Here is a 27126-nt window from a genome sequence, read left to right on the forward strand (position 1 = left end):
AACGACAAGGAATCATGGAAGCCAGTCGCTAGACACTTCAGCCTTTTAAATAAATCTAGCCTGGGTGCAGGGATGGCGCAATGCTGAGAGCATTCGTCTCCCCCAATGTGGCCCGGGTTCGATTGCGGGACTCGGCGTCATTGCGTGTTGAGTTTGTAGGTTTTCTACTCTGCACAGAGAGGTTTTCTCCCGGTACTCCGCTTCCCCTCTCCTCAAAAACCAACATTTTACTTGATTTCCGTTAATTGTTAATTTCAGTTTACAGTGTCCTCAATTAGCGCTCCAGCTCTACAACAACTGACAATTAATAAAGTTTTCTTTCAATACCCGGTGCATGATCAGCGGCAACACGGCATGCCGAAAAAATGCTGAACAAAGATCCATTTTTTCAAATCAGCTCCCTCAGTCCCCATGAAATCAACCAACGCTTTTCTTTCAACTAGTTTAAATATTGTTGTTATCCTCGTTGCTATATCCCCACCGATAGCGTAGCTCCATTTTCCACCATTACAACACTAGCAACGCATAACTCCCTAATTCGATCTGACGGACGAAGGACTAACGCTGCTTAGCTTTCAATTTTTCTTTGCGTTGGTCAATTTACCATCATTTCAACTCAGTTGCCTGTAACCCATTTTAATCATAGTAAAATGTAATTTTCAGCTAGTCTTATTTCATTGGATCTTGTCTTGTTATCAGAAAAATAATTATGCTGTCGTTTCTTTCAGACTCAACAGGTCGCCAAGTACAACAGTCACTGTGGTTTGTTCTCGTGGTTTGCTCCGCTGTCCTCTTTTACAGTTTTGCGCACATTAGTATTAAAAAAAAGAATGTTTGCAAGAAGCCGTAAAAGCTTTAAAGACTGAATCTTGAACGATAACAAAGGTTTTATTAGCTTACAGACAGGCCCTTATTTTAAGAGCCTCAAAGGTTACTGGTGTCTTTATGGAAATCGCTCTTGTTCGCTGTGTGTCAAAAGAAACTCAACAAAACTACATATTAGTGAAAAGCTAATAAAATGCAGTATTTGAAAATGCCTTATTCGCGTTTTTTGTTTTAGAAAACGAGCGTGAGCGCTCAAACGTGAATCTGACCTTGTCTGCTCCGCTGAAACAACCCTTGCGTTAACACGGAGATCCAAAAAAACTGCACTATATCACTTAGGAGATAATATGTGAGGCTTTTTTTCCAAAATTCAAAATAGTTACCCCGTGGCGTCCAAGTGCGTGGCACGAATCAATTAGAACATGGAAAAGCCTTATGCATTTTGCCAGCTTATTATCTCCTGCGGACTGATATAGTGCAGTTTGTTTGGATGTCCGGGTTATTAATTCAGCGAAGCAGACGAGCTGAGACAAGGTCAGTTTCGCGCTATGAGCTTTCTAGTGGTATATAGTTTCCTTAGGTTTCTTTAAAAACAATGCGAACATGAGCGAATTTTAAAGACTTCCGTTCTAATCAAGAAGACAAACTGCAACACATCTCAAGGTTTCTTTGGCCCCGGACGCACTGGGCAAATTTTTGTTTATTTTGCGAAAAAATTTGTCACCAGTTCCCTGAGACAAGTGCGCCCGGTGATTTTTAGATCTACCAAATTTTGTCAAGGTTTACCAAACTTCAGAGACGCCGTCGTCCTGCGTCGGAGCAGGACAAATTTTTGTCAGGGGTGAGATCTGACAGATTTGTTAATTAACACGCCATGATTTGAAGGAAAAATTGGATCTCTATTTTTAGTCGGAGTATTTCAGTTGGCCTTCTACGGACAAATCTGTTGTGGTATTCTAGAACCAGTTGCAGTCATACAAGGTGAAGCCTTGTATGACTGCAACTGGTTCTAGAATAGTAGCAACTGCCTCTGCTGGAGTTGAACGAATTCCAGGATGAAAAAAAGAATGCAAAGCAATAATATTCCGAGGGAACATATTCGATCCAAGCGGTTAAAGATCACCATAAGCCCATGACTCCTGAGATCTCATGTAACCTTTCCGGCGAACAAAGCGCAAGCGATGGTGTTTATTTTCGTGTGATTGACACTTGTGGTTAACAAATATTTTGCTGTGTCTCAGTGCGCCCACGTTTGACAAATTGAAAATTTGGCAGAGACAAATTTTGTCGAGATTTTTGGAAGGGCCAAACAAATTTTGTCAGTCCAGTGCGTCCGGACCCTTTTTTACAAATGTTATAAAGCACTCATTGTCATCTGTTAACTCTACTTGGTCGTCTGCCCAGTATCATCTACCCAATAACATCTACAATTTTACCCGCACAGCACAATGATCGCCCCTAGGGATATTTCCAATATTATTTGAATTGCTGAGTTTAGAAATAGGCCAAAAGCCAGCCCATACACGTAATAATTGAGTCATTTCCTCCAGATTTATTCCTCATTTTGTAATACTTTGAGACCGTTTCGCAACAAATTTTACGCAAGCAAGGAAGTTAGTCAGCAAATTTTGTCTCATAATTCACGGTTATTAAAACAAAAACTTACGTTTGCTACGTGTCAACATTGCCCAAATCGATTTAACATAAAACTGTGTCAAAAAAAGCGTTGATCTCTCTCCAAAATCATTTTTTGGGACGTCGAATGACTTTCCGCCGTACATTTTCTTACAACAACTTGAAATGTTTGCCCCCTGGCGATCCCAGAACCCTTTGGGTATAAAGCATGGAACTAATTCATTACGAGAGAAAATAAGCCGCGGCTTACGTAAGACACGAATACCCCGTATAAATGGTACAAAATCTACGTTCACGGCTTTCTCAAGCCGCGGCTTATCCTGGCCTTGGAGTTTATACTCGCATAAATAGTTGCTTTCGCGTATTATGTACGCCGCGGTCAGAGTAAGCCGCGGCTTATTTTCTCTCGTATAAACGGCCCTATTGTTCAACCCATGTGGATGGACATATTATTTTAGGATAGTGATATGATCTTTCTTATTATTACTATTCTCATTATTAATGTCAAATGACGAATGCGGTTAAAAGAACTTCCGGTTTTTTTAAGGAACCCCTACTCCTACAAAAAGATAGCTTTGAGCCGCAGCAATAATGTTTAAAATCAAATTTGCTTTACTGTTATTCAAAGTAAGCTTTATATTAGCAATTAGTATAAATACACAGGTGATTATACGAAATCGCGCGCTCTCATTGGCTCGCTATCTCGGATTATCAGCCGATAATCACCTGGACGGACAAAATGGCTGCCAGTAGTCGTTTTACCACTGTAAGTGAAGATGATTTAGCGTTGAAATGTTTTTTTTTCTCTTTTTTGAAATAATCACCTGTGTATTTATACTAAAACAGTTATTCGCCTCAGGCTCAGTGATTACCGATAATCACTTCGCCTTCGGCGAATAATTGTTAAATAGGAATATTAGAATCACTTATTTTAATTTTCAAATTTCCCGAGCGCAGCCATCTTGAATACTTGTGACTTGTTATTATTAGCGTAGTCTTGTCACTCTCAGCAATTTAGGAATTAAGGACATTTTGAAGGCTGACTTTCTTCGAAAACCTTAACTTGCATCTATTGGTTTTACGTTGTTTCTTTGCTGCGGCGTAAAAGCAGTGTTTTGGTACGTAAAACGCAAGTTCAGAGTGTGAAATAAGAAATTAAATTAAATTAAATTAAGAAATTATATTTGCTGCCGAGTAAGTGTGCGCACTGTTGTCTCTTTCAAGAAAAATTTGTACTGTCTCATCAAGTGGAATGTTTGTGAACAAAGAACTGACAGCAAAAGAGTATACAGCCTCATTGATATGATTATACTTCTTGGCCAAATCTGCAAAGCTGAGGGAATCCTGCCAGGCTCGGTTTTGGCGGTGGTTGACACTTTCGAAGACAACATTTCATCTGCGAGAACTTATAATTTGTTCAAGTTGTAAACAGCTAGAGTAGCTGAGATGCAAATCTTCCCTGGCGATGAAACGAGGAACGTAAATTATATGTTCTGCATTCAGTACCAGGCAAGTTAAGAAAATAACTTTAAAAAACCTCAGTTTAATTATAGGCCAAGCAAACTATAATGTAATGACAATTGGTAACTTATTCAATAACGACAACCGGGTCTACGACGAGAACAGGCTTTTGCTCACATTTACAAAATTGCAATTGTGTCTTTTTTTAAAATTGGACTTTATCGGGTCATGTCTCACAAGACTGGGCACGGTTTCAAGTATTCACTACAAAAATGATCCCTAAACTGGGCAGACAGGTTTAAGCATCCTGTAAGTGATTTAAAATCACCCACATCCTCCAGAAAATAATCTAGATGCTATTCATTATATTACTTTTTCCCTTCTCGAGACACAATCCAAAGAACGCTTGTTCAGCATGAATCGGGGTATTCAGAAGTACTTTTCGCTACTCGCTTTTTACATACTTCCATCCCCTTTGTCCATCAAACGCCCTTAGAATCATGAAGCAGATGTCTTTAGCTCATTCTTTGATTGATTGTTAGAGATAAACGTGGTCCCGTCTAGCAGGATGTGCTATGCAAAATGACTCGGAAATCAATGCCCACGCTTGTATGAGTACTGATTACCTCAACCGCCCCCTTTTCTCACTGGATTATCTCTGCAAACACCAATTTTCAAATTAACTGTTTATTTCTACCCTGCAACTCTGACAGAGTATCAATGATCTACATTTGTTCTTCTGTACACATTGTGCGAGTAGAAAATTAAGTTCCTTGCCTCGAAACATGTACTTGCTGCAATATAACTTCATTACACTCTTGGTCTCCGGATTTATTGGCAAAATGTTGTGCAAATGGTAATCACCAAAAGCACCGTCATCATTAAATATTTGAACATTTGAGTGTAATAGAAAAGAAAACAAGAATTACACATGGCAATCGAAAGTGCGAAACGTTGTAAATAAATATTTTCGGCACGATCTGTCTAAACAGAATGCTTCCAAGCACCAGGAAAGAACACAAAATGTGAACGTGGTTTCGGCTAAATAATCGGGGCCTTCGAGATGTTTCATCCATCAGTTGTTTAATTTCTGGGAAAGTTGGTCATAAAAGCTATCCATTCCCGCATCCGTGGTTACGACCTCCTTTCCGGCAGTGGGCGGCAAGACTCTTTGAGTCAATGCCGGAGTTGACTGTTTTCTGTGAGCAATGATGGGTAAAATGCTTACTCCCACAGCTTTCAACTCAAAATACTCTTTGACAAGCTAGAAATTTTGTAAGAAAAACCGCATTGAAATGAGGAAATGATATTTTTCAATGGTGACTGGTCTGGGGGGGGGGGGGGGGGGTTACTCAGGAAAAAATCAATCAAGCGCGAGTGGTCCTGTGCAGGCGTTCAGTTGAACCGCCCTTTTCCGATTATTCGGCTACCACCGGAGCAGATGGCGGATAACGGATACCTTGGGTTTTGCAATAACTCAAGCGTTTTAAATCTTGAGATCTTTTAAACTGAATCACGCCATTTAAATGATATTGCGTTGAATTCGGTCTTATTTTAAAAGAAAAATGAAGATATATACGAGCGGCCGTGAGAGGAGGTATGGGAGAAATTGATCGAATGTCAGTGTTATCAACTTGGAGATTTAATGTTGATTCATCGAGTCATTGATTGGTGAACATTACGATCCGTTGATGTCATGGATATCGATAGTACATATGTGGACTGAGCAGCTGTTAATTTTTATTTAAGAGGAATTAGTCAGTTCACACCCACCACCACTTACTGGTGAAAGCCGCAAGGGGCTCTATATAAAGATGCTCCAACTCTGCTCGGCACTGTCGAACTTCTCCAGTTTCCGAGCAACCCTGTAGCGATCATGGACTTCTCGAGAGGCAAAGAAATGTTTAATCTTGTTCTTTTGACATTCTGCCTGACAGGTAACTTATTGCTTATATGTTCTGCCCATTTGTAAGTTGTTAAATTGCTATTTTATTTAAGAGAAATTAGTCAGTTTATCACACCCACCACCACTTACTGGTGAAAGCTTCTATGGGCTTTATATAAAAATGCTCCAACTCTGCTCGGCACTGTCGAACTTCTCCAGTTTCCGAGCAACCCTGTAGCGATCATGGACTTCTCGAGAGGCAAAGAAATGTTTAGTCTTGTTCTTTTGACCTTCTGCCTGACAGGTAACTTATTGCTTATATGTTCTGCCTATTTGTAAGTTGTTAAATTGTTATTTTAATCAGTCTTTTCATTTAAGCGCAGAGCCTCAACTCAGAAAACCGGCATTTTTTCTGTTTTTTTTTTTTTGTCGCTAGCGTGAAGCAAATGAGAAAAAACTCTCAGCCTGTAGGGTAATCATCATTGCCACTTTTGTCATCTGAAAATGTCATTTATATTAATTGAGAGATACCAGCTACCGACTCTAATTTTTCCTGTGTTGATATTGTGACAAAATAAGGAATATTCTGGTCCTATATGGGTCCTATATGGGTTCTATAAACAGTGTATACAGGACTTGCCTTAGTTCTCGTCAAGTTTGAATTATGGTAGATTAAGTAAAAAAAAAAAAAAGAAAAAAGATAGATAACATTTACAACACAGACCAAGATTCTCCGAACCACCGACAATTTTTCTCCCGAAGTGAACTGGTTAGCATCTTAAATTTTTCAAACTCGTTCAACCCACTGTTGATCACAGATCAAATCCGTTTGCATAACGCCGGAAACCCTGGCACTAGTCTTAATTTTTAAAAGTAAAGTATCCCGATACCTATGTTTCGACCCTTCCCGGATTCACAAATTGATGTTGTCTGTAAAGATTTCCATCCCTGATTATTCTTGATCTTTTATTCAATTTGTTGAAACTGGAAGATCTTCAGTCACAACACGAGGAAAAGAAGGAACCGATGATGCGCAAAGTCAAAATAGCCGCTAATGGCTTCAGACAAGATATCACGATATCTTGCTTTAGAATTGCAAACCATGTATTGTTTTTAACGACACCTTCGAAATTTACAATGCCTCGGCTATAAATGACAAAAGCAGTTTTTTGGAGTTGTAAAGCGCTGGAATCCTGTACTACCTTGGTGACTCCCGGCGAAGACAACAAGTCACGTCCGCTCCCTGGACAGTACAACATTCCTGACTGCTGTGTAAGTTTCCAAAGTTTTTTCACGCTCCTCTTCATTTCGCTTTCACCCGTTGAAGACTGTAGGTCTTGACAGTAGAAAGTCTAGAAAGCTCGTTCTTCAAGTTATAATTCTCAACCAGCAGAGAACGGTTAGAAGAAGAAAAACGCAATGACCGACACCGATAATAATTCTCTTGTTTTCTGCTCAAAACTTAAGAATGGAATTTCTCCTTGCCAAATTGCCGTGACAATTTTTTTTTGCTAAGCTTAAATTAAACTGCTCCTGCTGTCGCTACAAATGATTTTGATCTTTATTTTCGCACAAATTGACTGCTCCAGATTTGTATAACTCCTCATAACAATAAGAGAGTACAACGCTTTTTTAAATTGAATTTGTCTCTTTTTACCCGCAGACAACTTTGATGAAGTAAAACTTACCATAGATAAATATATTAACTGTTAGCCTTCGCTTCGTAATGCTTCAACAATAGTATCTGAACGATAAACGCTCACTAACTGCCGGGCGAGAACACTCGAAACGTCAGCTTTCAAATTTATTTACGGCGGTAACTCTGTGATTCATTTTCCCACAGCAGTTTCTTTAGAAACTAAATCTCATTAAACCAAACGTCAGTTTGGCCGGTACACGTTTAAAGGGGGTGTTCTCCTTTGCAAAAAGGGAAAACTATTCTCGTAACTGCGTGGGGTAATTCTAGAATTCAAGAATGATCACCACTAACTGAGCGGGCAATTCCATCCGCACCTACGCTCCTTTGAACGGTCATAACGGCGGCCTTTGACCTGACACCTATTTGCATTGTATTATCATTGGATCAGCCCTGCATGGTGAAGACACTAGACTGACAGGAGTGTCGAGAAATTGGGTCTTCTGACACGTCTGATTGTCAACCTGGTTGCAATGTAAACTCTGGGTGTATTACCCTTAGAGATTGATTGAAAAATCTCGCGCCATTTTATTAACCAATGTGAAGGAAAACCAAACAAATCGCCACTTGCAAGCACGATTTTTCCCGCGCTTTGAGCAGGTTTCATGGAATACTACGAATTAGGCGTTGAAATAATCTCCATTCCTATTAAGGAGTAACAGGTATGGAGCATTTTTGTATCGCTATAAACCGAGTCAGAATTGAAATTCCTCGGAATGCATGCACCAAGCGGAAAAGATAACTGTCTTTGTCGTAAGGCCGGGTGGCTTACGAGCGGCGGAGAAGCCACCAGGCTCCGTTGTTCGAAAGCCGATTAACTTAATCCAGGATTAGCGTAAACTTCAACGTTTTGGTGAAAGTTTTCTTTCAGCGTACTTTTGTTTTTCAAGATTGACTTCTTCTAATGTAACGTTTTACCGAATATCGGCCTTGAACAGCATTTGGGAGTAGAGAATAAAACTCCTTTGTTAATTTTTAACCTGAGATTAGCGTTAATCGGCTTTTGAACAACTGGCCCCAGAACAATTACTTGAACCAAGTAAGAAAAATGACAAGTCATTAAATCAGGATGATGATCTTAGTGCGAATTGTGTAAGGGATAGCATCTTACATTCATCGAACTTAAGCCCTAAATTCCCTAATTTACCAAAATGAGGGGATTTAAAATTGCTTCTCTTAATATCTGTAGCCTAACTTGCCATCATGACGAATTGTGTGTTTTCATGGAAGATAAAATAATTGACATACTTAGATTTAACGAAACAAAATTGGATAAAACAATTCCCGATAGCCAGGTAGACATTGAGGCATACGATATACTCCGCCGCGATAGGAATAGAAATTGTGGTGGTGTAGCTTTGTACATTAGACAGTCCTTGAATTACGTAAACAGACACGACATCTCCTCTCACGAAGATTTAGAAATTTTGACGGTTGGAATTAAAAAGCCCAAGTCCAGGTCATTCTTGCTGACAACTTGGTAATAGACCTCCGGACTCGAAGGTTGAAATCTTTGACGAATTTAAATCCTACCTGCTATATTTAAACTTGATGAAGAAGATAAGGAGAGTATGATTGTAGGTGATACCAACTGTAATCTATTACGGTAACCGCAAACGCCTGACCGCAATGCTGAACACTTGAAGTTTATTACTGAAACGTACCAATATATTCAATTGATAGATCAACCAACGAGAATTACCACTTCTTCAAGAACATTAATCGATCACATATTCACTAACAAAACAGATATCATAACAAACCAGGTGTTCTTACATGTTTGTATTTCTGACCGCAGTCTTATCTATGCTCTTCATAAGCATAATACGCCCAAAGCTGATCCAAAAATAGTCTCCAAAAATTGACTCCTTCATTGATGACATAAAAGAGACACCTTTCCATCTTGCTTCTCTTTTGGATGATCCAAACGAGATGTGGGACGTTTGGAAATCTCTATTTCTGGAAATTACGAATAAACATGCCCCGATAAGGACAATAAACGTTAGAAGTAAATCTTCACCGTGGATATCATCCAAACTGAGGCAGAGGATGAGAAAGCGTGATTTTTTAAAAAAGCAGGCAGTCAAGCAGAATCTCACAGAAGAGTGTGATTATGGCTATATCGGAGAATAGTAAAATATGAATTTCGACATACGATTTTTCCGATTTTCTGATTCTCCAAGTTCTATTCTCCGCTTTTCCCGATTATACGACTCTTCCGATTCTACGATTATTCCTATTCTCTAAGTTCAATAAGATTTCCGATTTTCCCGATTATACCTAGTATTGCGATTATGGCTAAATCAGAGAATAGTAAAATATGAAAGCAGAGAAAAAAATATTTATGGGTGAGTGCTTGAACTGCCTCCAGTGTTCCTGGTCACACTTCACTGAATTCAGAACACTAATGGCATCATATTTGTGTTCGATTTAGTTTTTGGACTCCAAATCATCGATAATTGATAAGGCTTAACTGCTGAATACCCCGCCACTCCAAAAGGGATCTTGAAAAGTGTGGCTACGCGGCTACGCAGTGGTCATTAACGAGATCTTGTGCTGAATATAGCACTCGTTTACTGATTAAGCGCTCGTTTCAGTGTTAGGCCAAAGCACTCTTTTCATTTCACGGTTCGCTTAAACTATGCTTTTTAACAAGATCTTGTGATGAATATAGCACTCGTTTACTGATTAAGCTTAGGCAATCTTTTAACATTTTTGCTTTCATTTTACGTTTCATTTAAGTACACTTTTAAACGAGATAGTGCGATGAATATTGCACTCGTTTAGTGATTAGGCCTAAGCACACGCACTCTTTTAAGATTTTAGCTTTCAATTTACGGTGCGTTTAACTACACTTTTTTGAAACCGAGACCGTGTGAAGAATATAGCACTCGTTTCGAATTTTAGCTTTCATTTTACGGTTCGGTTAACTACACTTTTTAACGAGATAGATTTTCAGAAAGATGTTAAGGTGGAAGCGTAGAATAGGAAGAATCGGAAGAATTGAATCGGATAATTAATTCCCAAGGATCCGGAGGTAAAATGGTATAATCGGAGAATGATTTTCAAAAAGTTGTTAAGATAGAATCGCAGAATAGGAAGAATCGGAAGAATCGCATGGTAGAATCAAACATTATTTTTCAGGAAAGACGTTAAGGAAACTTGTAAAATCGGAAGAATCGGAGAATTATTCCCCAAGGATCATAAGGTAGAATCGTAAATCGGAGGAATCGTAGAATCGGAGAATACTTTCAGAAAGATGTTTAAAACTTAAGTGGTAAATTGGAGAATAGTAACCCTAAATCGGATAATGGCACTACTCTCAAGCAGGAGAAAGCAGAATTCTCATCAAATGTGGAATGATTATAAAAAGGCAAGGAACGACGCAAACGCTAGTATTAGGGAAGCAAGGACTAACTTCTGAATAGTGGTAATCTTAAAGAAACTTGGAAGGTAATAAATAGTTCCCTGGGACGCAATTGTAAAGTGACAGTCTGAACTCGTTTATGAGGGCAAAGATTTTACAGAAAAGCAAGATATAGCTGAGCAAATGAATAACCACTTTTGTTCCCTTGGTAGTAAACTGGCAGCTGGTATTCCAGACACAGCTTTTCAACCAAATGACTGTTTAACATTTTACGTGCGCCTAAGAACCCATATCATTGAAAAACTTAAATAGCTTTGTTTTCTCTTTAGCTGGTGGCTGTGCCGTGACTTGATAACATAAAGACGCTCTCAAAACAAGACTCCTGTTTTCACTGTATTCGTGAAGACTATTTATCGAGAACCTCTTTAAGCCGTTTTGGTAGACTTGAAATATTAGTTTATAAAAGACATAAGACGATTTATCCTCCACAATTATCCTTGAAAGCCGAGAAAATACTTTCAATCACTCAGGAGGACTGTTCAGTAATCAGAAATTGACAAGGCTTCCTTCCAAGCACCTTCAGGCCTCATCGCTTTATGACCGGCAGAAGGATAATACGAAAATGAAAGTCTCCCTCTTTAAAGGACTCTCCAGAGAACCCACAAGCGACTTTTCTTTTACTCCGGGCGATGAACAATTTTCAGTTTTTGAAACCATTTGGCGATCGATAGCGCGAGTAGTTTTGATGATTTGCGATTTAACCCCGCATGACATCCAGCCAGGTCGGAAAAGATATTTCGGAGTTTTGGAATCTGTTTTTCTTTTCCCTTTTAGCTAATAGTAAGGTAGAAACGTAAAGGCAATATCGTCCAAATTACACTCCCAACCAAATTTATTAGAAAGTTGGGTTTGAAGTCAAGCAAAAAACAAATCATTTTTAAAATAAAAGATCGCTGTTAGGGCTCTTAGTGTCTGATCTAAATCTTTTAATCCTGTTTAACTTGACGAATCGTGACATAATTCTGAAAGGCCTAAAATTTTAGGAATTTTGGGTTTTAAAAGCGCATTATCGCCTATTTTCATACGGTATTTGGGGGTTAAAACATGGTACATGGCTCAGCAAGCTGGTTTTCAGACATGCCGTGTAAGAATTACGAGATATAAATGTTAAAAAATTACAAGAATTACAAGATATAAATGCTAAAATAACTAATAAACTAGGTATAACAAAACCCTAAAAATTCTTTAATGTCAAGGAAATTTAAACAATAGGAATAATTAGTAACAATCATAATTTACTATATAATAACACGAAACAAGCCATGTAAAAATGTGCCCTAGCGATGTAAAATGTGTCCTAGGATATCGCACGTTTAAAGTTTGCAAGATCCCTTATATATCTCACGTATTTGATTTGACAGTTGGTTCCAAGCCATTGCACCTCGATAAGAGAGAGAACGTTTAAGAAAATTCGTTTCAGGTAGGGGTAATTGGGGGTCATGGTTCGAACCCCTCAAGTTATAATTGTGAACTTCAGAGGTTCTATGAAAATGCTCCTGAAGATACGTCAGACAATTATTATTGAATACTTTAAACATCATAATTAACAAGTGCCTTTTCTCTCTTTCTTCTAAGTTAGACCACTCTAAAGAATTTAGCATTGCTGATGATCGAATAGAGTAATCAGCCCTAGTATATATCCGTGGTGCTCTATTTTGTAACTTTTGTAATTTGTCAGCACGTGTTTTGGAGCAGTCACTCCATACAGCATCACAATAATCAAAGTAATGTTGTGCAAGTCAATAGTAACTTGTCTTAAGAGTCTCTTGATTGTCAGTTAGTTTTCTAGCTAAATACAACATTCGCAAGTCATTCGAGACTTTATACGAAATATGTTTGATCTCGTGATCATCCCAGGTAAGCATTTCATCAATATGAACCCGCCCAATAACTTAGTAGAAGGTTTATATTCAAATGGCCTTTCGTCCATCCTTAAATTCACGCATTTAGCTTTTGTCAAGTTTTGCTGACAACCAATAGTCATATAAGTAGTTTTGGAGGTATTGCAACTTAATTTGTTTGTCTTAAGCCAATCACGTACTGCAGCTAAATCACTATTTAAGGAACATTCAATTGTGGATATATCTTCATGAGCCATAGTATATATGTATCATCGGCAAACATTCTAGGTGTTGTATGTTGTAGACATTTTGGGAAATCGTTTACATAAATTATAAACAAGAATGGCCCAAGTATAGAACCCTGGGGAATGCCATATGATTACATATTGTTCTGTGGATAAGACTCCGGGTTTACGTAAGATCTTTGTGTTCTATCAATGAAATATGATTCAAGCAACTGAAGAGCATTGCCATTGACACCGTAACAAGAAAGTTTTCGTAGTAAGATTTTATGGTCTACAGTGTCAAAGGCTTTCTTTAAATCGCTAAAGACACTACCATTAAGTTTACCTGCATTCATGTTGGTAAGCCAAAGGTTTACTGCACTTATCAAAGCTGTATAGGTGGAATGATTTGGTGGTCTAAATCCAGATTGACAGTCTGGACAGCCTGTCAAAAGATTTCCTGCTTGGAAATACTTTAACAGCTGAGTATGCATGACCCTTTGCATAATTTTTCAGTATGGCACGTAGAATAGAAATCGGTCTATAGTTGATTGGAATATTTCTTTCATCGGATTTAATAATAGGGTGTACTTTTGCCTTTCACTAATCATCAGGAAATATTCCTGTGTCCAACACTTGATGTATATCACATATAGAATTTGAGATGTACGGACTACAAAGCTTTAGAAGTGTGCTAGAAATAGTATTCAATTCGCAACTTACCGAGGGTTTGAGTTTAGTGATCAGGCTGTGAATGTACCCTTCACTTAGTGCTGCAGTGCGGTTTTTGTATTTGCTCAAGTTTTATTGCATAACGTTTTCCTCCAACAATCATAGATCACTAACATGTCTGTAAGCTTAATGACTTACCTTTCAACACCTTTGCTCCTTACATTGACATTGGTGAAAGGAGAATTATGGATCCGGCCATCCAAGCTGAAATTCAACGCCAGCAGTCCACCATGATCGACAAGATCACTAGTAAGTGACGTCACTGGTGCGTCTTACACCGCACATAAGCCACAAGATCGCGTCGATCATGGATAATAAAATAGAATCCAGTTACAAAAAACTACTAGTTCTCAACTGAACGAACTCAAACCCATCAGCTTTTCAGAACCACGTGTATTTCGGACGAAAGGCCGCGAACAACAGTACAAATCTATCTGTTGGAAATGCTTTAAGGGGACATCGTGTACAGTGGCATACTGACAACCAAAACATTGTGTTCATCATTGTTAAAGGTAGCATGAAACCTGATTTACAGTCAATAGCAGAAGATATCGCATTTATGAGTGTGCCAGGCATTGTATTTCAATCATTCCAGCCTGGGTGCCCAGAGGGGAGAACCACAGCAACCGCTGCGTTTCGCAGAATAGCAGCAAATTGTTGTTTTCACGATTGACTACCATTGTGACAGTTGTCATGGTAGTACAGATTAGATATAAGGGAGGAACTGGAAAAAGTAAAATCACTCTACACGGACTGTGGTGCCGTGCGGTTCTTGTATTTGCTCAAGTTTTATTTATTATCTATTACTTATGAGTGTAACTGTGTAGTAAAAGTTTTCAACCCCTCTCCCTCGAGGTAGTTTGTAATGCCTGACGCTGCATTCGGAAGGGATCAGGCTTCCTCCCAAAGAGGGACTTTTCCTGGCGGGCAGCAGGCAGTAAGCTGTAATGAGTCTGTAATGTGGCAAGCAATGTAAACTGATTACTGTTTTTCAACCCAGAGCAGCAGTCAGTTCCATATTTACAAATAAATAGTCATCCGATTGTGTGTTGATTCAAATGGGGAATTTGAGAAAACTTCGAATAATTATTGTAGAGTTCGTATAAGACCACCATTTCCATCGATCGCGCTGAAAATATGGCCCCAGTTTCCCTGCAAATCTCGGCTTTCTAGCTTTCAGGACGCCTACATAACGGGCATTCTGCTTCAGGCAATTTGAAGCCGTGTGAAGGCGAAATTTTTAACCGATCGCGGAGCGGTTTTACTAAAGTTTTTCAGCCAAAAAATTACACTACAGGCTTCGGAAAGGATAATGAAAAGGATTTTGGTTCATTGGATGGAATTTCAAGCGTTAAAATCGCTGAGAAGGTAAAATTATTTGCAAAGCGACAAATTTGCATGAGATCGCCTCATGTATTTGCCACCACATAGAATTGTGTTTTCCCTCAAAATATTCGCTTGTTTTCGCTTTCGTTCGTACATATTTACCTTGATTTCATGTCCAGCGAATTGTTTGATCCTTTGGGATGAATTTTCCGTCGAAAAATCGGGTATTTGGATGGTTTTTGGCAAACAGAGGTCAATTATTGGTAATGTGATCTGTCTCGTTGCCGTTAGCAACGGGTCGCAAATTTGACTTTTTTTATCGGCTTATCATATTACGCATTATCGCTAATCGGTATGGGGCGCCAAATGTAAAAATATTATTTAAGTCCTTTCCCCCTATATTTTGTGTTTTTTATAAGTAACACATTCAACTACCTTTGCGATTTATAAATCACAAGGTTACGAACTTCGTGATTTATAAATCGCAAAGTTTAAATACCAACTTTGCGATTTATAAATCGCAAGGTTACGAACTTTGCGATTTATAAATCGCAAGATTACAAACTTTGCGATTTATAAATCGCAAGGTTATCAACTTTGTGATTTATAAATCGCAAGGTTACCAACTGTGATTTATAAATCACAAAGTTCGTAATCTTGCGATTTATAAATCACAAAGTGTGATTTATAAATCGCACATTGCGATTTATAAATCACAAAGTGCGATTTATAAATCGCACTTTTGCGATTTAATAATATAACCGCAAACAAATGAAATTCATGCCGCGGGCTCATGGTCCAATGTTTTGATTTTTTGGTTCAAGACAAAACTTGACAAGACCGCTCTCCTCAGCCGTCTCACGAACAATTTCTGATGCATCAAGTGCTCAGGAATCATGACAGAAAAGTGAGGTAAGGATAGGTTTTATTTTCCTCATCAATTTTATTTCGATTTATGGCGAATCGGTCTGAATTGTAAGCTTCTTTTTTTAATTTGCCGAGCTCGAAAAAGTAGGGTGAAAGTCATTTTGTCCTGAATTTCATATTTACGTCCGACATAGACACTTTTGCGAGCGAAATGATGTAATATAATATGCACTTGTCAGCATCTTTTGCATCTTTTCTGCTAATGTTAATAGAGATTCATTTCATTGATTGACTCCGTCACGGAAAGAAATGAGCCCAATAAATTGACCCAGGGAATTGGTCTGCTCTGAAGTATTCTGCTTCAAAGATTCATAGCTCAGTTGGTAGAGCATTGCATCAGTATCGCAGAAGTCATGGGTTCGACTTCCGTTAGAATCTTAGAGCGACCTGTATTTTTCAGGTGTCTAGCAAAAATGGTTGCTTAAATTGTCGACCGAAGTCCGAGGATCACTTCTCTCATTCGTTAATGATAACTCGCAACGACACAGGTAAAGATGAAGCTAGATGAAATCGTTCAAACCTGAGAAGGAGCGGTTGGTGGGATGGATGCGCTACGTTAAAGATGCTGTAATCTCGAGCTCTGCAAATTGAAAACATGGCAATAAAACGAAGCTTACAATTCAGACCGATTCGCCATAAATCGAAGTAAAATTGATGAAGAAAATAAAACCTATCCTTACCTCACTTTTCTGTCATGATTCCTGAGCACTTAATGCATCAGAAATTGTTCGTGAGACGGCTGAGGAGAGCGGTCTTGTCAAGTTTTGTCTTGAACCAAAAAATTAAAACATTGGACCATGAGCCCGCGGCATGAATTTCATGTGTTTGCGGTTATATTATTAAATCGCAAAAGTGCGATTTATAAATCACACTTTGTGATTTATAAATCGCAAGGTTACCAACTGTGCGATTTATAAATCACAAAGTTGATAACCTTGCGATTTATAAATCGCAAAGTTTGTAATCTTGCGATTATAAATCGCAAAGTTCGTAACCTTGTGATTTATAAATCGCAAAGGTAGTTGGATGTGTTATTTATAAATAACACAAAATATAGGGGGAAAGTACTTAAATAATATTTTTACATTTGGCGCCCCATAAATCGGATTGCTACAAAAATTCTGAAAATATTCGTGCCTGGTCAGTTTTCCGTCAAATCTATGTCCAAGAATATGGGGCGCCAAATGTAAAAATACTATTTAAGTACTTTCTTCCTATATTTTGTGTTATTTATAAATAACACATTCAACTACCTTTGTGATTTATAAATCACAAGGTTACGAACTTCGCGATTTATAAATCGCAAAGTTACCAACTTTGCGATTTATAAATCGCAAGATTACGAACTTTTCGATTTATAAATCGCAAGATTACAAACTTTGCGATTTATAAATCGCAAGGTTATCAACTTTGTGATTTATAAATCGCACGGTTGGTAACTTTGCGATTTATAAATCACAAAGTTCGTAATCTTGCGATTTATAAATCACAAAGTGTGATTTATAAATCGCACATTGCGATTTATAAATCACAAAGTGCGATTTATAAATCGCACTTTTGCGATTTAATAATATAACCGCAAACACATGAAATTCATGCCTCGGGCTCATGGTCCAATGTTTTGATTTTTTGGTTCAAGACAAAACTTGACAAGACCGCTCTCCTCAACTGTCTCACGAACAATTTCTGATGCATTTAAGTGCTGAGGAATCATGACAGAAAAGTGAGGTAAGGATAGGTTTTATTTTCCTCATCAATTTTATTTCGATTTATGGCGAATCGGTCTGAATTGTAAGCTTCTTTTTTTAATTTGCCGAGCTCGAAAAAGTAGGATGAAAATCATTTTGTCCTGAATTTCATACTTACGTCCGACATAGACTACCCTGGGCACCAGAGGTTTTTCTCGCGTGCGGCGGGAATTCACTTTAAAGACTTGACTGAAAAGCGGAAACCGCGCTAGAAAAGTCTCTGGCACCCAGGGTAGACATAGACACTTTTGCGAGCGAAATGATGTAATATAATATGCACTTGTCAGCATCTTTTGCATCTTGGCACTGATGGAATTTCTGCTAATGTTAATAGAGACTCATTTCATTGATTGACTCCTTCACGGAAAGAAATGAGCCCAATAAATTGACCTGCTCTGAAGTATTCTGCTTCAAAGATTCATAGTTCAGTTGGTAGAGCATTGCATCGGCATCGCAGAGGTCGTGTGTTCGACTTCCGTTAGAGTCTTAGGGCGACCTGTATTTTTCAGGTGTCTAGCAAAAATGGTTGCTTAAATTGTCAACCGAAGTCCCAGGATCACTTCTCTCATTCGTTAATGATAACTCGCAACGACACAGGTAAAGATGAAGCTAGATGAAATCGTTCAAACCTGAGAAGGAGCGGTTGGTGGGATGGATGCGCTACGTTAAAGATGCTGTAATCTCGAGCTCTGCAAATTGAAAACATGGCAATAAAACGAAGCTTACAATTCAGACCGATTCGCCATAAATCGAAATAAAATTGATGAAGAAAATAAAACCTATCCTTACCTCACTTTTCTGTCATGATTCCTAAGCACTTAATGCATCAGAAATTGTTCCTGAGACGGCTGAGGAGAGCGGTCTTGACAAGTTTTGTCTTGAACCAAAAAATCAAAACATTGGACCACGAGCCCGCGGCATGAATTTCATGTGTTTGCGGTTATATTATTAAATCGCAAAAGTGCGATTTATAAATCACACTTTGTGATTTATAAATCGCAATATTACGAACTTTGTGATTTATAAATCGCAAGGTTACCAACTGTGCGATTTATAAATCACAAAGTTGATAACCTTGCGATTTATAAATCGCAAAGTTTGTAATCTTGCGATTTATAAATCGCAAAGTTCGTAGCCTTGCGATTTATAAATCGCAAAGTTGGTAACTTTGCGATTTATAAATCGCGAAGTTCGTAACCTTGTGATTTATAAATCGCAAAGGTAGTTTAATGTGTTATTTATAAATAACACAAAATATAGGGGGAAAGTACTTAAATAATATTTTTACATTTGGCGCCCCATACAAGAAAGCAGATAAATTAAGGACGATTTTTATTTTGCATCCAAAAATTCGTAATCAACGTTAAAATGACCAAATTTGTCTGGAAAACTGATTTTGTGTTATTTTTCCGGTCAGTGTAAAACGCAGACTGCAGAATGCAGACCAAGGGTAAAATGCAGACTGAGGTTATAACGTAACTGTTGAAAAAGCCCAAACCCCTTAGAAATGCTAACCTTAGGCCTAAGTAGGCCTAAAACAATATTTAGACTCAACTGTTAGCATTTCTAATGAGTTTGGGCTTTTTCAACAGTTAAATTATAACCTCAGTCTGCATTTCACCCCCGGTCTGCAGTCTGCAGTCTGCATTTTACACTGACCGGTTATTTTTCTTAATTATAATCATTCAACTTTCGTTTTTATAAAATGTTTGAGTTGTCTGTAAATACGTTATAGGTTTTTGGAAAGCTTCTTTTTTTAGCTTTAAAACGTTGTATTGCTTTCCACCTAAATTTTAAACATTTTTTGAGAAAAAAAAGCATTTATTAGCGATAGCTAATTTTGCGCGGCTTTCTCGCGATTGGGAAAGTAGGTAAAAGAGTTAAATGCAGAAGTTACTTTTTATCAGACAAGAGGTTTGGAAATAGAATTCAGATAAAACTATTTCTCTTTGAAACGTTTGGTTTGTAAGTCGCTTTAATACTACATTCGCTATCAAGCGCGGTGCGAGTCAACAATTATAAAAGTGATTTCAGAGAGGAAAGGAGAGAGAGAGGAAAAATGAACAAGTTATTTACCAAATAAGCATTAGCTAAGGGTCGGTCCGTGCAGCGAAAAACTGTGACCTCAGACTTGAAAAAGCATTTTCAAGACCTCAGCTGGCAAATAAGATCTATATATTACTAACATTCTAAACACAGGAGCTCTTATACAGAGGTGTTCGTTCGTTGTGGTCACAATGCAACGGTCACAACCATAAGCACAGAGTAGACGACGTTAGAGCGGTTTTCATTTGAGTGTCGAAAGTAATTAGCGAATTGCTTTGGTGTTGCATTACACAGTGATTGGTTTAAAGTTCTCGCGTCACTTTTTCAACCAATCAGAAGTGAAATCAAAACCAATTGTGGCTCGCGCGTGCACATTTTTCCGCGCTTTGTGTCGGCTACGTGTAATTACTTGGAGTTTTGATTGGTTTGCTGGATTGTCTCCGTCCTTTTTGATTGGCCAAAGTAATTACTTTGGTTTTGGTTTTACGACTTGGTCGGTTTTACTTGATTGAAACTCGCTCTATCATTATCCTTGCCATTACAATTAGTGATACAATTATTGAATCTGAACGTCACATAAAAGGGCTTGGGGCTTAGAGAGAAAAGTAATTGAGACCAGGGACGCTTTCCTTCTGTATGGAAAAACCGGGGAGAATTATCTGCTTAAAGGAACAGAACAAATTTCCTCAATCAAAATATGGAACGGGACGACCCTAACCCTAATTCCTTTTCTTTCTTTCTCAAGACACTGGATACTAATCATTTAGGATAGCAAACATGGCTGCCGGATTTTCGATCATTATTTCATAAGTAGTACTTCTTACCTGCAGTTGTGCAACTACAAGCTATAAAAGCATCTGCGTGAATTGATTGAAACCCGCACGATTCATTTGGGCAGCTAAACACCAAGACCCATGGCGTCGAGTCCGCCATGTTTTTTCTTTTTTCAAGGAGCATGGTACTAGTGGGACAAAGCAAATGGAACAGGATTTTCCGATCATTCCGGGAAAACCGAGAAAAGAGGAATACCTCTGTAAATTTTTCTGTTCAATTTAATTTACCACCGGATCAATCGGATTTTTCGTACAAAAGGAAAGCGCCCCAGGAGCCCATGAAGCCATATAAGCCAATTCTTGACACCAGAGCCTCGGATCGATCCAAGGCTCTGGGAAGCGCTTTGAAGGAGAATATGCGCCGTAGGGTTCTTCTACTCAAAAATTGGCTATTTGAACCTTACGGCGCCTACTCACTCCTCCCTCTAACATGAATGCACCAATTAGAGGCGCTTTTGATTGTTTTTCACGAAAACCAATGAGAAGGCACCTTGTTTCAGGGTTCCCAGAGCTCTTCTCTCCCTCAGTCAAGAGAAGAGCTCTGGGTTCGAGAGTGATACAAACCTTATGAGTCAACCTTTGCGAGTATCTTTGCATTTTTACAACAGCAGGAGTTCTTCGGCCCTGTACGCGCTGTTTAGAATGCCAATCAGAATAGAATTATTGTCAAACAAAAACAAGAATAGCAAAAAAACAATGAATGCAAATTGTACAAATTGATGTAAATTGCTTTAATGTCATTCTCCTAATGAAGGGTTAGTTCTAAAAATACAAAAATAAGTGGGCTCCTTTCGAGACGTGCGACACGTTTCACGATTTCAGATTTGCAAATGAGTGAATATTGAAATTCAAGGAAGTGATTAAAAAAACTGCGAATTGTTCACAAAGAACTCAGGTACACTGTATTGAATCTCCAAGAGCAGCGCATGAAGGTTCTTCAACCTCGTTCCCGGGACATCTCCCTTAAATTCTGCGCTGGGATCCTGGGAACGAGGTTAGGAAATCTGAGACTGAAATCAGAGTCTTTCTTTTTTCCAGCCCACGTCTCGCACTGTTGTACTGTGGGACCTTTAGGTTTCGTGAAGAGCCAAAGCGCAAAGATTGAGTGCGACCTTACGGGATCTGTTAGCAAGGTCCTGTGGTACAAAGACAACAAATCTTTGGAAAATGGAACAGATGGTCTCTATCAATCACTTGTTCAGCTAATGGATGGCACTACAAGAAGCATCCTTTATTTTCCCGTGGTGAAGATGGCACATGAAGCAATTTACAGCTGCAAGGCAAACTCCAATAAGAGCACAATTTGTCCAAACGGAAAACGCTTTTCAGTTATAGTTGTCTGTAAGTACTAAACGAAAAATTGACCTGTGATTATATTGAATAAATACTGATGCATACGTTCGTAGACATGGGCCATTCAATGCCTCACTGAACAGGCTCCATGCAGGATTGGGAAAAAAGAACAACAGAACGAACAAAGATAACAATGCATTTAGCACAGAAAACAATGGGGAGTACGACACTATACAGCCAATGAAATATAGTGTTCAACAAGAAGCATGACCCTACGATATTTTTTTGACGGCTGTGTCACGAGTCTCCCACAGGAGACATGACCCTGCTATATTTTTGTGACAGCTGTTTTAACGTCCTAGCTCCTTTGAGTCTTCCACAGTTCCCTAGCTCAGGGTTTGGCCGTACCTCTTGTTGAACACTATATTTCAAAGGATGATAGTGTCGTACTTCCTATTGTTTTCTGTGCTAAATCTATTGTTATCTTTGTTCGTTCAATTGTTCTTTTGCCCAATCCCTAAACCTCTTCAGTGAGGTACGACACGACCCCATCCGATCTAGTGTTCGGTAGGTCGTATGTTCGACTCCTGCAACGCGGCACTCAGATTTTTTCCTTGTGTCCCCTAGTCACCATCAATAAAAAAATATCCTCTGACCTGGTCAAAGTAAGTCGAGAATTTCCTATTTTTCTAACCCTTGGACTGAAACTTGATACTTCAAGACGGTAAACAACGCTCCCCAGCCATCCCCACCCAACACAGTGTTGTTCACGAAGAAGCAAAAATGTTAGAAGATCATGTCTCTTTAACAAAAATATTTCATGTTGCCGTGCGTCGGCTCAGAAATACATCAAAGATGACGAGAAAATGTAGTAAGAACAAAAAAATGGCACACGAGGCGACAGCGAGGCGACAGCTGAGCGTGTCACTGATGTATGTTCTTACCACATTTTGACGTCTTCTTTGATCTATTACTGAACAGACGCGGGGCAAAATGGAATCTATTTGTTTTATATAATAAAGATTTCAACGTTCTTGATGATGACGTCGGCTCTGCGTCTGCTTGCAATAGATCTTGGGGAAACAAAGGTTTGTACGGAAATTCAAAGCAAAATTAACTGTACATGACTCTACTTTATAGACTTTCGCCTTAATAAACCAACAAATAAGTTCAAGTTCACAACTGAGATGAACTGGATTTCGTATCTATTCTTTGGAATTTCTAAATATTCCTTTTTTTGTCCCCATACATTTTCGGTAATTTTGTGCCTTTGGAATTAAAGAAAATGTAGGACAGAAACTTTGTTTAATAAAATAATTTATACAATAACCATTCTCTCCAACTTTATTTTGCCGCACCTTTGAGCGCATATCTTCTGTTTTGGAAATAAAAAAACCCAAAATTGCACATCATGAATACTTTTCAGCGCTTTGATCTTCCAGACAAAGCTTTAAATTTCTCTCCGTCTTGCCCTGATTATCCATGATGCACTCAAGAGCGTGAACTCGTCTATGATTTTTGAAAGAGCTACCTACTGATGAGAATGCCAGTACCAATTAGGTGCTCGTGGATCATTGCGATAAGGTCAGATCGACGGACAGTCTCGAAAATTAATTTGGTTTTACGAAACGGGTTCAGTGATGAAGGTCGGATTTGCTTCCATGAAAATATTAAGTTGGTGACGTTTCGAGCGTTAGCACTTCCAGGGCGGAACGCGTCAGCCATTAAAGTTATGTTTTTGATATTATTGACTTAAAATATCTTGTGGCTATTTCAGTCATTTCATTTCGGGAGTATTCCAGCGCGATGCTTGTTGCCGAATGAATACTCATGAACCGCTTTGGAAAAGTTTATAATTTAAAACGTACCCCATAGGAGTAGTGTATCACAGCAGATAATATATCTTTTACTCCAAAACAGGTGGAAAAGGTCATGTAACAGCGGTGACCAAAAAATACATCGCGGATAAATTCTCCGAGGCAAAATTGAAGTGCTCAGCACTAAGTTGGAGGAACTGTTTCTTTGGTCCGGTCAAATTTACGTGGCACTATGGAAACAAGACTCTACAAAACAGCACCAAGTACACGATAAAGCAACACAAGAAAAAAGAGTGTCAGAGACGGTTGCTAGACGCCGATTCCACTCTTGAGATCTCTAATGTGACCATTGCAGATGCCGGCGAGTACTACTGTCAATTGTCCTGTGGTTTCGTTGCAAAAACCGACAAGGACTTTATTAAGTTGGTCATTGTTCCACCAACAGGTATTACCTATTGGTAAATTAGTTATACTAATTCTAATCATTGCCTCTTGGTTTACTGTCTCGTAGAAAAACATTTGTTTGAATTGTGTGTTTAATGCGTTTTCCATCGTTAAATGAAGGCCATGGATTGATTAATTGGTTGTTTGATACCTCCACTGAGCTCTAAGGCTGCATTCATTTTGATGGCAGTAGATTTATCCAAATCTGCAAATGCCTCCATTGAGATGTTTGCAGGCGATACTACAGCATTTTGCATTGGAGACACAGTTGATGAAGTTTTATTCAATATTCAGAAAGCAATCAACGACTTGAACATTTGGGCCAAGTCTAATTCTATGACTATTTATCCCACAATGACTGAACTTATGCTCCTGTCCAAAAAATGTCTTTAGCTTCCAACGTACTTAACTTTGCAGTTAAAGCAACCTGTTTAGGAGTTCAACTAAACCATAAGCTTTCTTGATCCACCCCATATTAGGTCATTGTGTAAACGTTTTTTGCAAAAGTGAAGAAACTTAAGCATCTGAAAGGCCTCAATAATCGCATTCTAGAATCAATCTACTTTAATTAATTAATTAATTAATAGGGGTATACTTCCAAGTATAACCTACTCTATTTCTCTTTGGGGGTCCTCCAACTCGCTCCAGGCCCTTGAAGAGATTCATATTAGAACAGCTAGACTTATTTTTAATATTCAAGACTCTACTCGTTGATAATCTCGCGGTGGCGAAATGGAAATCTCTATCGTGCATTTATAAAAAGAGATTGGCATGCATAACCTATCAGGCATTTTATGATAGAGCACCTGACGGTATAAATTCTCCTTTCACTAAACATTTTCCATTAACAAATCGAAGAGACAACCCTAAACTTCATGCACAACGTCCCTATAGCAATTCCTTGCGTTATTTTTTCCTTCACCGAACTTCCATATTATGGAATAATCTACCGGTATTTTTCAAGAACAAACCGAGCCTTGAGGCTTTCAAAGCTGCTTTAAGGACGGAGCCTACTATTGTTATTGCGCATACGTTCTGCGCATCTCGAGATACTCGGATTTCCTGTGGGTTGTGCTTATTAATACAGGGATATTTTTGCGCGGTTTAAAACTATCCGGAGAAAGTAGATCATAGGAAGTACTCTTAGAAACCAAGGAGAAAATCGGTTGGTAACCGTGCATTTTTGAGAGATAATTAAGCTTCAATTTGAGAAAGAACGCCATACATTGCTTTGCATTTTAAAGCTATTTACAAATATTATTCAACAATTTTCTTTTTGGATTTCAATAACACTTGTTAAGATCTACATTTTCTGCATAATCATAAACTGGGGCAAAAATACCTTTGAATTAGTAGGCACCGTCCTTAAAAACAAACCGTGACATGCACAAAGTGAGATGCCAACCTCGTTCCCAGGGCCTCTCTTCTCTGCCTCTATTGTCGTTGAGAGACCCTGGGAACGAGGCCGACTAGATGTACGCTCAATTTTCACATCCAACACCAAGTTTCCCCTTAAGTCTAAGCCTTTGCGACCTATTTCCAACAATAAGGTAAGGGTAAAGGTTAGCGATATTTTTAGCTTAAGCCCCGTTCAAACGGTCATGATAGTTGATGATAGTTGATGATAGTTTCAACTATCATTCACTATCATTGACTATCATGTTTGCGATCAAACGGTCCATGATAGTTCATGATAGTTGACGAAATCGCGCAATGTGCTGGCGTAGCTAACTGGTACCTAGTCTCCTACCGCGCGCGATTGTATTAAACCATAGGTTTTCCAAGTAAGAGGCTTAAGGGTTAAAAAAGTCTTGAAGCTAAGCAGTTAGGCAAATAAATAAAACATTTGGCCATGAACATGATGCAATTCACTTTGACTTACCTCCAGTTCTTTCTTCGCTTTTCCAGTTACATCCCGATTGTGGTAGTCATCGCAAAAAATGTTCCACAAACATGGCCGTGCCTCGTACTCATCTATTAGGTTGCATATCAAACTACTACTCCACTTCTCGTTGTCTGGTTTTTTAGCTTTTTTAGCTTTTCTCACTTTCTCGCTTTCAGCGTCACTGTCGTCCGAATATTCGTCCAAATTATTGTTTTGTTGTTCCTCACAGGACGATGGCAAACTTGCGGTAGCCATATTGCATTGAGCCCGCCTTGGTTACCCCCGCTGACCGAAAAACTATCATGCACTATCATCCGCTCGGTCAAACGGAAAAAACTATCATGAACTATCATGTCGAATTTGAACATGTCCAAACTGCATGATAGTTGATGATAGTTGATGATAGTGAATGATAGTTCGTGTTCAAACGTGCGTGATAGTTGAAACTATCATCAACTATCATCAACTATCATGACCGTTTGAACGGGCCTTTAGGGTAAATGCAGCTGTTCATTACTTGAGGAGGAAAAACCTTAAATAACAATGACCACAACCAAGTTTTCTGAGCCCGCGAGACTGAGCACCCCCAGCAAACCATTGTTTTAACGAAAACCACTGGTAAGGAAACCTTGTTCTGGTCATTGCTGTCTGAGGTCTTCCCTTGAGGAGCAGCATTTGGGAGACACTGTATTTCGAGACACGAATGATGTTGAGGTTGGGAAAAAGAGTAAGGGGACACTTCGTGACTCTCATTGAAATCGGCTTGCATCTAATCAGGGTCATTTCTGGACATATCGTTTGCTGTGACTATTTGTATAAAAAGTATAAAAATCCCCCACTTTACCTTAAAAAAATAAAATGTTGTATGTCTATGGAGAATAATGCATTATTTTCGTTTTTTATTTTATAATTTTAGGATCAACGTATTGGGGCTAATGTGCTGAAGGGCTGATGTGATGAACGCGCTGTTCAGGCAAAGACGAAAAAAAAAATCTCACTTCTACAACTTGTTGAAATTCTGACAAATTTTGATGAAAGTACCAGTTTATTAAAGCATCATTAAATCATGTGTTGTGTCTCC

The 27126-nt window shown here is 38.6% G+C and overlaps 2 protein-coding genes across 8 annotated transcripts; one reads left to right on the top strand and one right to left on the bottom strand.

Annotated features, from left to right (window-relative positions):
- Window positions 1–1903: 1903 nt before the first annotated feature.
- Window positions 1904–15298, bottom strand: LOC137967691 (uncharacterized). 5 transcript variants are annotated; one of them, XR_011116561.1, is made up of 4 exons: window positions 13865–14342; window positions 9279–9461; window positions 9036–9155; window positions 1904–3919 (listed from the first exon to the last, which is right to left on the bottom strand). XR_011116561.1 is itself a non-coding variant. In XM_068814225.1 (4 exons), exons 1-4 carry the CDS (start codon window positions 15223–15225, stop codon window positions 3853–3855), a joined length of 327 nt encoding a protein of 108 aa, XP_068670326.1. In that variant the 5' UTR covers window positions 15226–15298; the 3' UTR covers window positions 1904–3852. The 5 variants fall into 5 exon arrangements, 1 of the variants encoding a protein (XP_068670326.1); XR_011116559.1 differs by having other exon boundaries at window positions 1904–5120; XM_068814225.1 differs by lacking the exon at window positions 9036–9155 and adding an exon at window positions 15215–15298 and having other exon boundaries at window positions 13865–13930.
- Window positions 5382–27126, top strand: LOC137967690 (uncharacterized). Of its 3 annotated transcripts, none has more exons than XM_068814222.1 (4): window positions 5382–5858; window positions 21645–21947; window positions 23820–24161; window positions 26962–27124. In XM_068814222.1, the coding sequence occupies exons 1-4, from the start codon at window positions 5798–5800 to the stop codon at window positions 26979–26981; spliced, it is 726 nt and encodes a 241-aa protein (XP_068670323.1). In that variant the 5' UTR covers window positions 5382–5797; the 3' UTR covers window positions 26982–27124. The 3 variants fall into 3 exon arrangements, with proteins under 3 accessions (XP_068670323.1, XP_068670324.1, XP_068670325.1); XM_068814223.1 differs by lacking the exon at window positions 5382–5858 and adding an exon at window positions 5919–6110 and having other exon boundaries at window positions 26962–27126; XM_068814224.1 differs by lacking the exon at window positions 5382–5858 and adding an exon at window positions 11943–12786 and having other exon boundaries at window positions 26962–27126.

The sequence above is a fragment of the Montipora foliosa genome, chromosome 8 (assembly GCF_036669935.1).
Source record: "Montipora foliosa isolate CH-2021 chromosome 8, ASM3666993v2, whole genome shotgun sequence".
Lineage (NCBI taxonomy): Eukaryota > Metazoa > Cnidaria > Anthozoa > Scleractinia > Acroporidae > Montipora > Montipora foliosa.